At 34.7% G+C, this 17,096-nt stretch overlaps 1 protein-coding gene across 2 annotated transcripts in view; it reads left to right on the forward strand.

The window, feature by feature from the left end:
- RFX3 (regulatory factor X3) overlaps positions 1 to 17,096 on the forward strand; it is a 110,370-nt gene that overhangs the window by 61,873 nt on the left and 31,401 nt on the right. For both annotated transcript variants that reach the window (XM_057375852.1, XM_057375853.1), the window contains exon 4: positions 8,296 to 8,554. In XM_057375852.1, coding sequence (XP_057231835.1) covers positions 8,296 to 8,554 — 259 coding nt within the window. The remainder of the gene's footprint in view (positions 1 to 8,295; positions 8,555 to 17,096) is intronic.

Genomic DNA, 17,096 nt, shown 5'->3' on the forward strand with positions numbered 1-17,096 from the left:
AACTTAATTGTGACCATGATAGTCTACTGCTAGCCTCCAAAAGAGGTCTTGTTCTTAAATAAGAATAATCTATTTTTTAAGTTTCTCTTTTCATTCATTACTTTTAAATTCTTAGGTGTTGGCACTTTTGGCAGTGTATAAAAAGTGTACTATACTACTGATTACAGTCCTAGGGAAAAACAGAAGCAGATGTGACTGGCTGCTTGGTATGAACCTTCAGGTTTCCATTATTTTATTCTGTTTCTATATCTGAATCCCTCTGTCAGTTTCTGCGAAATCAGTCAATAGGATATAGAAGAAGAAAGCTCTTCTTAGCATGTGAACCATGCTTTTTAAACAGGCTTTTTAAACACTGTGTGTAGTGAAGAACATTTTCCTTATGCTTTTATACACCAGATTTTGGGTAGTCTTCCTGTGATTATACCTTTCATGTATTTTATGACACTGCTAAATCAAAATCTTAATACTAAACCAAAATCACAYATAGGATTCTTCAATAATGTATTAAGCTACAGTACTGCTCTAGCAATGGAATAAGAAGTCTGCAGCCTGTAATTAGGGTGAATCGTATGGGAATCTCTGGAWTAAATTGTCACAGCATGTCTRATGCTGTGACATCGTATGGGAATCTCTGGAATAAATTGTCACAGCATCTGATGAAATATATCCCCTTCCACTCTGCTCTCATGAGACCCCACCTGAAGTGCTGTGTCTAGTTCTGTGGTCCTCAGCAACTTGAAAGACATGGACCTGTTAGAGCAGGTCCAGAGCAGGRCCACAAAGATGACTGGAGGGCTGGAGCACCTCCTCTCTTATGAGGACAGGCTGAGAAGCCTTATTGTGACCTTCCAGTACTTAAAAGGAGGCTTACAAAGAGGGAGAGTGACTTCTGATATAGACAGATAGTGATAGGATAAAGGGAAAACAGTTTTAAACTAAAAGAGCAGAGATTAGATTAGATTAGATTAGATTAGATTAGATTAGATTAGATTAGATTAGATTAGATTAGATTAGATTAGATTAGATTAGATTAGATTAGATTAGATTAGATTAGATTAGATTAGATTAGATTAGATTAGATTAGATTAGATTAGATGTTAGGAAGAAATGCTTTGCTCAGAGAGTGGTGAGGCTCTGGCATAGGCCGTCCAGAGAAGTTGTGGATGCCCCACCCCCTGGCAGTGTGCAAGATTTTAGTGTTCGAGTAACCTGGACTAGTGAAAGGTGTCCCCGCTGATGGCAGGGGAGATTGGACTGGATGATTCTTAAGGTCTCTTCCACTCAAACCATTCTATAATTCTATGAAAGAATTATCCTTTGTTTTAAAATACTGCACTTGCAAACTACCATTGCTTTAAATCAATATACCGTAGCAACGGAGGATTTAGTTACAGTATATATCAGGAAAGAGTTACCTGTTTCTTTGCATTGTGAAAGGAAGAAGTTTGTCAGGTTTCACAGTCTTTGTCAAGTTGTAACTTGTATTCTCATAACACAGTTCTTCCCACACATTTTATACCCTGATTTGTCTACATTTAATAGTTATTTGRTTTTATTATAATTGGAGGCAATATAATAACACAAGGGATATAGCCCACAACTTGTCACATATGTTGTATGATATGAGAATATTTGAATTGTTATCTATATTTGTCTCTAGTTAACGACAGTTTTGCTTGTCAAGCATGTCACTCTATCCTGAAACAAAAATGCATTGTTGTTTGCAAGGCATAAGCCAGCCTTACTTGGCTGTTTAGTAATATATTATATATAGTATATATATATATATATATATATAATGTGATTACTATACTCATGTTAAGAAGTCAATTGGTCCTGCTTACTAGACATGAACATTCTTCTTACAAATATTGTAACATTTAAAAAGATGTAGCCATTTACCTAGGTAATTCTGACATGGCAGGAGAGTTTTAATTGCTGGGATTGTTCAAGGATTGCTGTTGCTGTTGTATCCAAACCACATTCTTTACCAACTTATTGTACAATTATTTGTGGGGTGTATGTTGGCAAAACACACCATGTATGCAAACCCAAGAATTTACTATTACCCTAAGTGAAATCTTAAATGTTAAATAAATTAATTACTATTGATGTAGTTAAAGTTATCTTCCTAGTRGTTACTAGTATCTATCCCTTTTCTCCAGTATTATCCTTTTTCTTTTGCTACCCTTATGCATACTAAGGTGAATGGCTCCTGTCTGAGAAAGAGTTAGAGAGTTACAACAATTTACCATTAACAGAGGTGTTATGCAGGGGCAACGTATGATGGGTGATGAGGGCCTTTCCACAGTGCATATGCTTGCAGCTATTTTTAATGTGTTCTAGCATAGTGTATATCTTATTCTTCATTGGTTTCCATTTGCATGGTACATGTGACTTTGTTTCATGTGTTTTTGCTGGTTACTTCTTGAATGCTGTTATGCTAGCTCATAATTCTCTTTATTAGAGTTTTAATCTGGGATCACTGATTGTTTATTCTGTACAGAATAACCATTTAATATTGTCATCTATTAGACAGAACAATGCCTCAGCATTTTAATTATAGGTTTCACACCACACAATCATAGAGACCTAAGCTAAAATGGAAATAAGTAATATTTATCTAATTGTTCAACAACCACTGCTAGAACAAACCTCTAGGCTAAGACAGAGAAGTCTATACRAAGAGCCTGACAACCTCAACTCCTGAGGTCTTGCAGATTTAGTAGACACTCTTTAACAAGTTCCTAAAGAAGCAATACCATATTTCTTGGACTATAAGTCTGCCATACCTCATCAGAATTTTAGAAATCTGTAATTAATGTTTCCTTAACTGTCTAACTTACAGATCACAAGAGTAAAATTTATAGAATTGCATCTTTGTTTTCATTTACTATATTCCCTGGTTTGCAGGGATTTCTGTAGCTGTGTATTGTGTGTTCCTTTATTGCTTTATTTCCATGTGGAAAATGATCTTGGACTCAGTGTTAAAGATCTGCATTCTTTTTTATGGCTATTGAATGCCTGTCAGTAACATACTTATTTCAGTTTTGAATCTGACAATAGTTTCTTCATAWACAATATTGCAACTCTATTTTAGTGAAATTTTGTAAAGCTTTTGTCTGACTGATATATTTTAAATTGTCTATGTGGAGAAAATGTTATGCATAAAGCAGGTCAAGCATTCAGTATTACAGAGGAAATTGCTTTTTTTGAGTTTTCATTCTTTGTTTATTGGTGCATTAATTGACTTTCATAGGATGGGTTTTGAACTTTGTGCTTAGCAGTTTTGTTTTATAAAAGGGGACTGGTGAAAGARCATTATGGCTTCCTGTCTTAATCAGTTCTTCCATCTCTATCTTAGGTCAGAGACTATAGAGGCTTTTTGTGGAAGAAGGTTATTGCTTCATTGGGATTTGATTTGTTGTTAAAAAGTCCTGAATCAATATTCTTAGAGAATGGTTAGAGAAGTGTCTTTGTGGGAAGGAGGTTGTATGAAATAGGGTGAGACAGATGATTTAGTCTTCTCTATTATATTTTAATGGCTGTACCATGTTCTGTTGTGACAAGTCTATGGCACTTCCTTTTCTTCCCTTTGCATAGCACACATCACCTCCAGAAYCTGGCTGAGATAAGGCCTTCCCTCRGTATTAGACTAGGGATTCTGTTCCCTCTAGTTTTTATGAGGCTCAGTATTAGCTTAAGGACCACGGGATCATCCTAAAAACTTAAAGGAGTTTTATGGTATAGTTCTGGCATGAAAGAATTACTTTGTTTGGAGGTTTACTAACATGTTGCAATACCATAGCATTTTCAGGAGCCTTACCTATTCTGTACATAAATAATTGTGTCTTGAAATATTTCTTTTCATCTAGTGTTAATCATATTTCCATCACATAAAACAATACATTAGTTAATTAAGTACCATAAAAGCCTCACTGTCATTACCGAGGTGACAGTGAAAAAAAACCTTCTATGCATGCCTACCTGCTAAACTTTTGTGTAAGTAATCCATACCAAAACTCAAATGAATAATTCCAAGGCTGTTAGTTTCTGAGTAAGATAATAATTGTTGTGTTGCTTGTTTGTTTGAATTAGAATTACAGAAAAACAAAATAAAGAGTGGTTTTCTTCTTTAAATTGCAGTGCTGTTCTTTTATGGCCACTTTGCAGGAATGCTGGTATTTCAAGTTCAAATACAAAAGCTATGCATCTTCAAGCAAAAAACATTAGAATTATGTGCATTTTAGCCAATACTTGAATTTTCCAAGATGGAGCTTGATATAAATTTTGTAGTTAATTACTTACTTTGCAAGACACAGAAATTACTGGAATGTATTTTGAAGAAAATCTGGGACCATGATCAGCCACTGTAAACCACTGTGACTTGATGGGATAGTTTAAACACTGATACATAGTAGTCAATTGATCACTTATTTGATATTTACATAGAATCTAATCATAGGTGCAGCTGGGAATAAATTCTTTCCCATGTGTGCRTGTTCACACTGAAAACTAAGAACAAGGTTACTCTATCTTTGTGTCATTGTTTTTATTTGTCTCCTTTTTTCATAATATTGTGTCTTTGAAGAGACAAAAGTATCTGAGGATTTGGGCTCAGTAACATTATATTAGTGTCTGTAATGTAGGGCAAGACATTGCACTTAATTTGTGTGATAATGCTGGGGCTTACTGAATGTATAAATTAGTTATTTCCTGTTTTCATGTGTAAAAAAATCATTTTTTAGCAACTTTAAACCACAAGTCCATCTGTTCTATTTATAGCATTATATTTTGTAAATAATTATAAAATGTATGTAAGCAATACGACATAATAGGTAATGCCTTAAATTATTGTACCTTGCAATGCTAGTCTGACTCTTGCTGATATCATTAATTTCTAGTGCAGCATCTTAACTTAAGACACCTGTTCTGGGCTTGGTTAATCTAAATTGAATTCACACWGTGTGATTTTGTGTCATTTGCTCTCAGGGTATACACGGTCTAGTTTGCACAGCCTCCTAGAGACAGGATTCTACAGCCTGACTACTTAGACTTTAAATTTACTTGGAACATATAAGCTTTCTAATGCCTCATTCTAATAAATATCAAACTTCACAGTATTTCAATAGTATGAACTATCAGATTCTGTTGGCTTCCTTCTATCTCAAGCAAGTGCATATCATCAATGTGTTCTCATAAAGAGCAAGAAGACTGCAATTATTCCCTGTGCAATCTTTATATGCAGCTGTTAGAGAGAAGAACTAGGAATGCTTTTACAACCTTTGTAGCAGGAAAGACCTAACTATGATATGTGTCAGGTTATTTGAGAAAGTATTACGTATTTGTGCTGCATTATCTCACCCAGCTACATTTGGAATTTCCAGATGTTAAATTAAATGTCTTTTTGCTAAGTTGCAGTTATTATTGCATGTAATAATAGTAGCTTTATCTCACTTTTAATTATCCAATTGATCTCTTTTGTGAAAGTTTTCCTAACTCATCTTAAATAATCAGGTAGTCTAGAAAGGCCTGCTGGTTGTTGGAACAAAGGGAAGAGTGTGTTTGTTATGGAGCCAGACAAAATTGATGTCCCACTGATACAGAGTACTGTTATAAGCAGAAATAGTTGCTGTTACATTCAGTCTTTATTTCGAGACTATGTGTGATATATAGGCCTACAGATAATACATATGATTTACAGATATACCTGAACAAAGGAAAAGCAAGAAAACATTTCTACTYCTATTCCATACCAGGTCTGTGACTTAATTTTCTTTGAAACTTGATGCATTCTCTAGGAATTGCATTGCTTCCAAAATTCAGTTCCACTTTTGCAAGTGAGATTTTTTTTCTCCTTGCATCTTTTGTACAGTGTATTTCCTCTGGCCATGTCTATTTTTGCTGTCAACATTGATCTTACCCTTTCATTCCTTTCCTTACTGACAGCTGATACCAAGATTTTTCTTTTCTGTTTTGGCAAAAATTGCAGTGGTCAATCGTCACTTGGTGATCATTTCCATTAACTGTTTTCACTGAACCTGCATCACATTTCCCCAAATTTGTCCTGTGCTGCATAGCATCATTCAGAGGTGTAAAGATATAGGCAATATCATATCTGCTAGTGATTATTGTCCTCATCACAAGATAAATGACTTTAGGGTGCACCAGGGGAGACTTAGGTTAGATATTAAGAAAARAAATTCTTTCTTGCAAAGGATGATCAAGAAATGGAACAGGCAGTTTAGCAAAGTGTTGGAGTCGGCATCCCTGGAAATGTTCACAAAACATCTAGATGTGGTGCTTGGGAACATGATTTAGTGATGAAGGTGGCAGCATTCAGTTAATGGTTGGGCTCRATATTTTTTTCCAACCTTAACAACTCAGGGCTTCTTTTCTATGGTTCTAAAATTAACTGTATCCCTAAGGTATCACATGATRTCTTGGCTTGAGAGAACAGATTAATCAGGACCTGCACAGTACCTAAATACATACATAGATCATTGCARTGCAAAAGTCAATGGATTTTAACTTCCAAAATGAATAAATTAAATGTCTGTTTGAGCATTAGTCCCTAAAAGAGCTATGTTGCTTTGTTTTCAACAGACTACCAGGCATTTCTTTTAGATTAAGTTCCAGGTTTTTGCAGCTGATCTTGAGGCTTTTGAAATACTCAGAACAAAATGGAAAATATTTCAGTAACTTAAAGAGGGGTAAGAGCGAATAATCTAGTACAAGGCTTATGCAACATACCAGATTTTAGAACGTAAATTTTGGAGTTTCTGGAAGTCTCTGAAGCGGAAGGGAGAAACTGTTGTGCYATAGTTAATAAAGCAAAATTCCTGACTTTGATTGTTGATGAGGTGCTATTATGTTCCTCAGTTATTTTGAAGGAATGGTTCTCTGAAGGTCAAGAAAAAAATATAATTTCTGTGTCTGTTGTTTACTAATTAATTAATCTTACATACGTTTTCATAATTCCAAAAAACCCAAACAGTWAATTTTCTAGACTTTTTCTCTACATTGATAGAAAAATAAACATATAGCTCAATGGGAAGAAAAGCCTGACTTCAGGTTCTTGCATAGGTGTATTAATCATCAGCTAACTGCATTATACATGAGTGCTGCATCCACCTCTTGTGTGTCTATAGAAAAGTGTCTGGAATTTTGTTGTTTGGTTGACGTTTTTTGAACTTGTGCAGTTACATGGCATACAGATTGATATTGCTTGTGGATAACAAGACATGTTACAAATTTTTATGCTTAAATAAGAAAATTAATGGTTGGATAAACTGACTCATTTTTGTTTGTTATCATGCTTTACAAGATACAAAGATACAATCTTTGAAGTAAGGAATTATATGAATTATGTGTACTTTATAATTTTGAAATACATTGAGTTAAATATCAAATTTAGTACATGGGAGTAAATAAATACTCAAAAATTATAAATAGATTATAACCCATGAAGAAAAATGATTCAAGATAAGCAAATAAGATCATGAAACAGGTGATAGAAGGTTTCAGTAGCTGAGTAGTTTGTTAGGGTAAAATTATTAATGACATATGAATGTTTCACACTTGGTAATTATCTTTAAAACATTAGTGTTGTATACCTTTACTACTTTCAAAATCTTGTTATCATTTTAGAAGTCACAGTTCTGTTTGGTTTTTTTTCTTAAATTCTTGTTTATCCTAACATGAATTCATGTCTAATTTTGAAATTGGCCTGTAAAAATAASTGCATTTCCCAAAATACCAGCAATCTCAGAATTTTAAGCTACAGTCCAGAGCTTCAGTTGAATTTAAAAACAATAGGGTTCTTGAACACTGGACTCTGTTAGCTTACATTTGTATTGATTGTTTGTAATTTTGCAAACTGCACATTATGCAAAACATATAACATTTGACTGGAAATCAAAATTCTATTGTCAAATCTTAGAAATGTTGATACAGACAGAGCTTTATAAATTACTTTGCAATAAATTMATAATTGGATAAGCTCTATTTGCCTGCCTTCAGTTTTTGTTGTTCCTTTATCTCTTCTTCTTCTTGTAAGACTGACAGATTTTTCTGTACTGTTTGGTGGATACTTGATTTAACATTGACACTGARTTAGTTGTTTAATGCTTTGTCTTGATTAAATGTTATTCTCTGAGGAGATGGATTGTTTGCCAATATTACTTGATTTGAGTTTAGTTATTGTAAATAAATTTCTAGAGTTATAGCATTACCCTCAGCTAAATGAAATACAAATAATGTATTTTYCTTTTCTTTTATTTTCTTTTCTTGAAGCCGATCAACAACTTATCCTTACACAGAAACCCAGATGTACAGTCAAAACACTGGGGGAAATTATTTTGATACTCAAGGAAGTTCTGCACAGGTGACAACAGTGGTCTCGTCTCATAGCATGGTGGGCACTGGAGGGATTCAGATGGGCGTAACAGGAGGACAACTCATTAGCAGCTCAGGAGGGACCTATCTGATTGGCAATTCAATGGAAAATTCTGGTCATACAGTGACTCACACAACGCGGGCCTCCCCAGCGACAGTAAGTATTTCAGACTGATGCAAAATCTTTGAGACTAGTCTAGTCTTCTAGTCACTCAGATGTTCTTGCAGACTGACACAGTTTTTATGACAGAAGTGTTACATTGTAGTGTTACATTGTCAGAATAAGGATTACATAGTACTTTCTGTAAAAAAAGCACTATATATGTGTTAAGATGCAGGAATAAGAATATCATGAGAACTTAATTATGAAGGATACCTTTTCATTGACAGCTTGCAAATAATTACATTTCATACTTAAATTTTGTAATTTTTCTAAAAGCACAAGAAAGATACAGTGTTGTTGAGCCTAACTATGTTAGATATAAATGTTAAATAATATAAATTACAGATCAGTATCTGTAACTTCCCTGTATTTAATCAGTTTGTTTGCCTGATAATAGWATCATTTTGGTAGCTTATTTCAGAAAATTTTCAGTTGTTCAGAATACTGAGGTTCTACTTTTTTCTTACTTATCTATGGTATGTCTCCAAATTCTGTTCCAGATTAAAAGCTCATTGTGGGAATGTCTGACAGTTCTATGGGAAGATGCATTCTGTTACGACTGTGGTATAGAATATTTGGATACGTAAACATGAGCACAGAACTTTCCCTAAGAGCTTACTCAGTCGGCCTATATTTTAGGAAAATGGGTTTATACTCATCTCCCTTTACTGCTTAGCCCTAAGGAGTACTTTTACCTCATTATTCTGAGTATTCTGGTCTGGATGTAGAGCTTTGGAAGCAATGGGGAGGAGAATTGTGAAACACAGGGTAGCAACAGTTTAAAAATATAGAAAGGAGATAATGCATCATTGATAATACAGGTTGATCAGTATTCAAAGTGGCAGTAAAGTTAGGGAACTTAATTTTTAGGAACTAACATAAAATCTTTGGATCATTTAGATGATCTTAAAATTCTTTCTATTATGAATCTTAAGGTAATTGRTATTGATGAATGCATTTGTAGGTACCATGCAAGAAATATTATTTGAAAGAAGTCCAAGAAAACTATGCAGTGTTATTTTCTGAGAACAAAARTTGTGAAGAGTTGTAATTCATTGATAGTGTAACTATCCCACTGGAACAYAGTGGGAGCTTTCACAGAAACAGAGAATTTTATACTTGAGTTAAAAAAAAAAGAGTGTGTATTAACATTTGCTTGTATTTTACATGACTTAATAGAAGAACACACTTTCTGAAATAAGTGTCATTCCTCTCTCAGATTTCAGATACTTAACTATCGGGGGAAACAAGTGAGGCTCAAATGTGTCCAAAAAACACAAATGAAGAGTTACTTGGAAGTTAGAAATCCTAGAATTATTTGAATATCAGAACTCCATAGAATATTTTACAATTTAAAAGCTGGTTTGATTTTTTAGTCAAAAATTTAAAGTAGAATTTGCCAACATAGAACAAAATCTAAAGTGCATGCCTTCAGCGTCATTTTTCTCTTGCTCTATGTATCAGTAAAACAGCCTATTTTAGTTACTCAAAATAAATTCTATCCTGCTATATCAACTCACCATTAAGAATAGGAAAAAGTACTGCTAGTTGTGACAATTTCTTTTGACAATTGTGCTAAATGACAATTAGTGAATTGCATTTTGGCACTAAAATAGTTTCCTTTGTGTCTTAGGGTACTATTTCTTCAGTATAATATAGTTTTGTAAGTATSATACTTTAGACTACATCAGAAATACATTTCCTGCTAAGGAAGTAGCACAATATGATTTTAGATTGTAATTTTACATTTGATAGGTGTGTATCAGCTGAAATATTCAAGAATCAATTCAAACACTAAAGATTCGGTTTAAACTTACTTGAAAGCACCAAGTCTATTTTAATTTTACTAGGGGGCATAATTAAACGGAGTTAAATAGAGCAGTGTAATACTTTAATTGGATTGCACCTTAGATAGGTAGAGCTTGTTTCACTTGTGAGCCTCGTTTGGTCTTTACCTTCATAACCTTTTCCATTCTTGTGTAGAGAATTTATTGGAGCCATCAAAATAACCTATATCCAGACTGGTTTGTTAGAACAATATGCAGTAAATTTTTCCAGATTCTAACTAGTTTGGAGAATTTTCATATGAAGATAAAGGGTATAGAAATTAATAAGAATTTATTTATTAATACATGTGGTCATCTCAAATTCTCTTTATTTTGCCATAGAGGTRCTAGTTATGTTTACACTTTTCAGCTTATAACTTCACTTGTTTTGTCATTTATCACCCTCACTGATCAAATCATTGCATTCTGTAATAAGCAAATTAATTGTATGAATAGKGTTATCTCTCTCTGATACATCTATCTTAAGTTAAAAGAAAGAGACAAAAGTGTTTCAGGTTAAAAGTCAAATGTATAAAATAAGTCAATTTTATTAACTGTCTTTTAGATAAATTGAATTTAAAATCTGAATTGCTCTTAACCAGATACGCTATTTGGTTTATGCAGAATTCAATAAAAGATAGACTTTTTAACTTAAGTTYATTTTCACTTTGTTTTCTTTATGGTTTAATGTAATTCTGATTTCTACTTCAGGATTTTAATAATGGGCTAATATTTTCTTGCAGTATTTAATTAGTTTTAATTTTCTGTTAAACACTCATACAAGAAAGTTGCCTTGATTAATAGAAGGCAGTAGCACTGCTTTTATAGCCAAAATATGAAGACTTCTGCTGTATCAGAACTATTCCAATGTATATACAGTAGTGATTTATGTTGGTATGCATGAAGAGCRTTAGCTTTTTCTTTATTTTTTCATTTCCATTGATTTCATTGCTTCTTTCTACTATATCCCTTGCTGGCCTATTAAACTACTTCTCTACCTAATTAAAAAGGATTTTTTCACTAAAACAGAAAGGTATTCATATTACAAGAACTTCTATAAAAGATATTCAGTAGATAAGCAGCTTTCCAAAATTATCATTTTCATGTGAGTGTTTGTGGATTGGTCAAGAACATACTTAGATTGCACTGAAGAAGAATTGATTTAACCTAGCTGGGTTTCTATTTGAAATAAATTTGCATTTTGAAACCTGTATGAAAGAGTCATCTGTTTGGTTTACTGGCAGCTCTCATTAAGAAGGAGCAACTGCATTTATAGAATTCTCCAGAAAATTGGATTGCCATGTTAATAATGAAATATAAATCACCCTCTGGTTTTTTGCCATATGTAAACATCTAAGGACTGTTCTTGTGATGAAAAAAAGGTGATCTAATCACTATGCTTCATAATATCAATAGGTTAAAAAATGCATAGTTTCTGGTAATAAATGTGTTGTTATGCTTGTCAGTCAGTGAGAGGCTCCCATCTATTAGTCTTGTTTTCTAACAAGCTTTAAGACTGATCCTCTATTTACAGTTGTCATTCACCAGTCATCACCAACCACAGGAGGTGTCCACTCATGCTGTTACAGAAATTTATTGTATTTCAGTGAAATACAAATTGCATGAAAATAAAATCWAAGTTAATATGTATATAATGTATCACCACAAACTATTAGTTCTGCAAGTAAGCACAGCATGCAAAAGTTGCTGTTAACTTTAAAGGAAGTATGGTACCTGCTGAAAATATTTTGTAATTATTGGAGAGGGAACGGCAACAACAAGAAATAAGAAGTCCCAGTGTAAATAGCATATCCTGATAATATAATTCTAATGGAAGTATTATAATTATTTCAGAAAAACTAGCAAATCTTCTATTAAAGGCAGAAAACTTCTAATTTGGATTTAAGATGGGATTTTATTTATTACTTTCTTGGTAGAGGAACTTTTTCTTTGTCCATTCCTCAACTTTTCTGGTAATTTTCATTTAGCTAAATCCATTTTARCATAAAATAAAATATTTCTGATCAAATCAAAGATGCACAGATGTTTATGCAAAAGGGATTATGATGTCAAGTCATGTCGTCTGACRTTGTATACAGCCAAGATATTTACTTATCATTTCTGCAACTGAACAGTGACTTCTTTTGGGAAAAAAAGTGTCAGGTGGATCTTGTGCCTTAATAAACCTCTGCCTTCAAAACTTTACCTGGTTTGGTTTCTGCTTCAGAGCTGTGGAGCAACATGACTTCTCCCTCTCTCTTCCAGAGGTCCCAGTGTAGCAATGTCACCAAAATAACTAATGTATTTCTCTGTCCRTTTGAGTGCCTTGCTGCTCMAACGTAAATTCTTGTGCTGAGACTRTAYCCTCTTCACAARACAAGGAATGTAGGGTGAAAGGGAGAATGACCCTACAAAGGTTAGCCACACCTACTCCAACTGGATTCTGGCTTCATCTGCCTATCCTCCTTGCTTCTCTTCTGATACAGGCTGGCTTTGTTGGCTTTTAGTGTGCTTCCTGCATAAAAGCCTTGTAGCAACTATAGTGTTTCCAATTTTGGCAGTTTAATGTTTATTCTAAAATTTGTTCATTAAAAAAAGTGAGTTATTGGAAACTGTTTACGCAAACGTAGTATTCCAGTTACTTATTTTAAAAGATTTTAAGGAACAGTTTTAATCATAATGTGTTAAAAATAGGTACCTTTCAATCCATGGAAAGAATTTGTGTTAATTCTTTTTAGTTGGAAATGCCTAATAAACTGGATCCCAGAAGATTTGACATGATGTTCTCAAAACAGTCTGGTTATCAATGGCATAGATGCATCACCTTTTTAAAAGACTACAGCTTTTTTTTTTGTTTTTTATTAAATATACGTTTGTCCTAATATGGCTACACTATCTCTGTCTAAGGCTGTCATGCCATAAATGTTTTTAAATTTGCTTTTAATATAATCTGAATTGAATTTTCTTTTTAGTTTCTATATTTTGGTTCTCTGGTGTGAGTAACTCCAATATGTTTACGTGTGTTTCTCAGTGTTAGGAATGTATATATTTTAGAAGTCCTTATGAAAAGCTTGAGGAGGGATTTGGTTTTTTTTGTTTCATTTTCCTAATATAGAGAAAACKACTAAAGGGAAAAAGGTTTCAAATATGTTTTAAGACATGTATAATAGTCATTAGGTACACATATAACTGGATGATCTGGGGAAAAGATAGTAAATTGGTTAGCTTGACCCTATGTCAGCAAAGAAGATAAACATAGGATCACTTATGGACACCTTTCTCTAGACTAGATTGCTCAAGGCCTAATCCAATCTGGCCTTGAACACTGCCATGAATGGGGAATCCACAGCTTCTCYAGGCAACCTGTTCCAATACCTAACCACCCCCATGTAAAGAATTTCTTCCTAACAGCCAACCTGTATTTCACTTCTTTCAGTTTGTACCCATTACTGCTTGTCCTGTCACTGCAGTTCCTGATGAAGAATCCCTCTCCAGTTTYTCTGTGAGCCCCCTTCAGATACTGGAAGGTTGCTTTGAGATCTCCACACAACCTTCTCATCTCYAGGTGGARYAGACCCAATTTCCTCTGCCTGTCTTCATAGGAAAGTCCTTTTATCAACCTCATTCCCCTCCTCTGGACTCTCTCCAGCAGTTCCATGTCCTTCCTTTGCTGGGACCCCAGAGCTGGATGTAGCACTGCAGGTGGGGTCTCAGCAGAGCAGAGCAGTGGGGCAAAATCCCCTCCCTGGCCCTGCTGCCCACCCTGCTCTGGATGCAGCCCAGGGCACATTTGGCTTTCTGGGCTGTTGAGTGCTCATTTCTTGTTTTTGTTGAGTTTTTAGGGAACCATCATTCCTGAATCTTTCTCTGCCGGGCTGCTCTCACACTTTTCCACCCAGCTATAGCCTGGGATTGACATGACCTAAGTGTGGGACCTTGCATTTCACTTTATTGAATTTCATAAGTTTTGCGTCAGCTCATGTCAAGCGTGTCAAAATCCCTTGGGACCTGGGCAGCATTTGAAAATATTGGAAGGAAAAGGTAATCTGACTTAACTCCAAGCATTTTTTATTTTTCCATTCTATGACTGCTAGGTGTGTTTTTTCTCCCRATGTTGACTCCAAATGTTCCTTTATAATCAGTAGAAAACACGCGGTGTTCATTGGTCAGTATGCATGCCTTATGTGCCTGCAGACTATTGGTGGTGTGCATTTGCAGTAGGTTTTTTGACCAGTATCTATTACGTATATTAAACTTTCATATTTACAATTTAATCAGGGATTTTTAGGAATAAAAAATGCACTTATTTTTCTAAGTTTTTAAGGCTTATCAGCATTCTTTTAAGGGCAGCTTTATGTAAAATACTGCACTTATATTACACCTTCTTTTGTTCTTCTCTTTCTGAATTTTACATTTCTTTCATTCCACAGACATAAAGAARTATCTTTTTGTCTGTCTTCATAGTATTGTTTCAACCTTTTAGGCAGAATTTCGTAGAACCTTTTTGCAGGTGCTGCTTAAGCTTTTTTATTGACAGGAATGCAAATCTTTTACGTTTAAGTATCCCAGCTGTATGGGTTAGATCAGAGCTCTCCTCATGTGGTCAATACTATTTCATTTTAAAACTTCCTTCTCCTGGGCAAGCTTGTCTGCCTGACACAACCCTCTGGCATAGGTTTCAGGAAACTATGACATACATGAACACTCTGCCCTGAAATAGAGCTGAAAGCTGCCATAAATCATGCATGTTTGTGGCATCCTAAAAGGGTGAAAGTGTCACATTTTCAATAGCCCTGTGTCCCTTTATCCTGTATTTTCAGATTAATTCTGCCTTATTTAAATAGGCACAATTGCCACAAGCACCCACGATTTAGCTGGCTGTATCAAATCAGTCTTTCTTGTATACATGATGAATTAGTAATTCCTTCATAATGGAGCATTGTGATGATGGCTGCTTTAGAATTTCACTTCCTTTAAAGCCTAAAAGGGTGAACCTTAGGATGTGAATAAAAGGCATTGTGAATGAGAGGTGCCTGTGGATAGAGACAGGAGCTATCTTTTTTCAACATGTTGCAACAATATATTGAATTCTAAGATAGCACCTGCCTGCCCTGCTGCTGGTGGAGGGTGGTTTGCAAAKGCAAGTAGATAAAGAAAATAAATTGTAGGATACCCAGATTAATCACAAAACCTCAGGACTTAAATTGCTGTGGATTTTTTTTTCTTTCTYCTGGCCTGCTCAACTTGTTATTAACATTTTGTTCTAATTGTTGAAATGTTAGTTGATTATGGAAGTTGTTAGTTGAACCATATGGAAAAGCATTATTTCTTTCTTCTACCTAAGAGGAAGGGAGTTTTTTTCAAAGTGGGTTTGGGATAGGTATTTACTATGTCTACTCTCTGCAACTCAAACTATTATGTGTAATTTGTTTATCTAATAACATGTTAATGAATACTAAGACATAACCTAGCAAGAACAGTCAGTAACTTCAATAGATCACATGACGATTACATTAKAGATGAGTATACTGCTGAATTTTTTATCCCCAGGAAAATATTTTTATTGCTTAATGATTGTGTCAAATTATAAAGGCAGGATATTTGCTGCCAAAGTAAATTGCAGGAATTCACAATCGTARTTTTCATTATATACTCTGTATTTAATGACTGCCCATGTTTGCAGCTGTACAAACTGATGGATGTTCCTACATGTAGTGTAACATTTAACATGGTTTAGTTGAAATTGCAGTGGGAGTGACAGTGGGCATTTCAGTTATCAGAACATCTAAATAAATAATAGTTTTTGTCTTTTTAAGAGAAGAACAGGGGAAAAGTATGATCACATGTTCAAATAACTGAAATTATTCTTGTTATTTAACATATCAGACATATATGTAGTAAGTTTTGCTTGGAATCTCTCACTGCTTGTTGTTTAAAATGCAAGGGTATCAGTCTTCCTTTCCTGTTTATGCAGAATATAATTTTAAATGTTAAACTTAATTTMATCTTTCCACAAAATACCATAATAATCCCCACTGTATTACCTATGTAGTTATTCTGTGCTTGTGCTTAAGGGCTGTTTTTAACAGAGATGTAATATTCAGTTTTTCTAGAACCTAAATAAAAGTCCCTGGCCAGAACATAAAACTTAAAAGCTTGAAGGAACAGATCCTTCACATACGGAACTTTTTACTCGGGTCATTTCTACTTTCTGTACACATGGTATTCTGTCACACRCAACCCCTTGAAAACCCAAAAGCTTGGATTTGTGGAGTAGAACAAAATTAAACATATCAGCTGTGGGACTTACAAGAATCATTCACTGAGCACTTCAGGGCTGACCAAAAGGTAAAGCAGGTTGTTCAKGGCACTGTCCAAATGTCCCTTACTCACTGATAGGCTCAGGGCATCATSAGGCTTGACCAYCCTCKCTATAAAKAAATGYTTCCTAAGGGCCAGTCTGAACCTTCCCTGGCACARCTTTGAACCRTTCCCACACATCCCTAGATCCCAGGGAGAACAGATCAGCACCTCTCTCTCCACCTGCCCTCCTCAGGAAGCTGTAGAGAGCAAGGAGGGTGCCCCTCAGCCTCCTTTTGTCCAAACCAGACAAGCCCAGAGCCCTCAGCAGCTCCTCACAGGCCATGGTGTCCAGTCTTTCCCCCTGTGTCACCCTTCTCCAGACACACTCGAGGTTCCTCAGATCATTC

The sequence above is a fragment of the Malurus melanocephalus genome, unplaced genomic scaffold (assembly GCF_030028575.1).
Source record: "Malurus melanocephalus ecotype Western Australia unplaced genomic scaffold, MMel_1.1 scaffold_260, whole genome shotgun sequence".
In the NCBI taxonomy this organism is placed as follows: Eukaryota; Metazoa; Chordata; class Aves; order Passeriformes; family Maluridae; genus Malurus; species Malurus melanocephalus.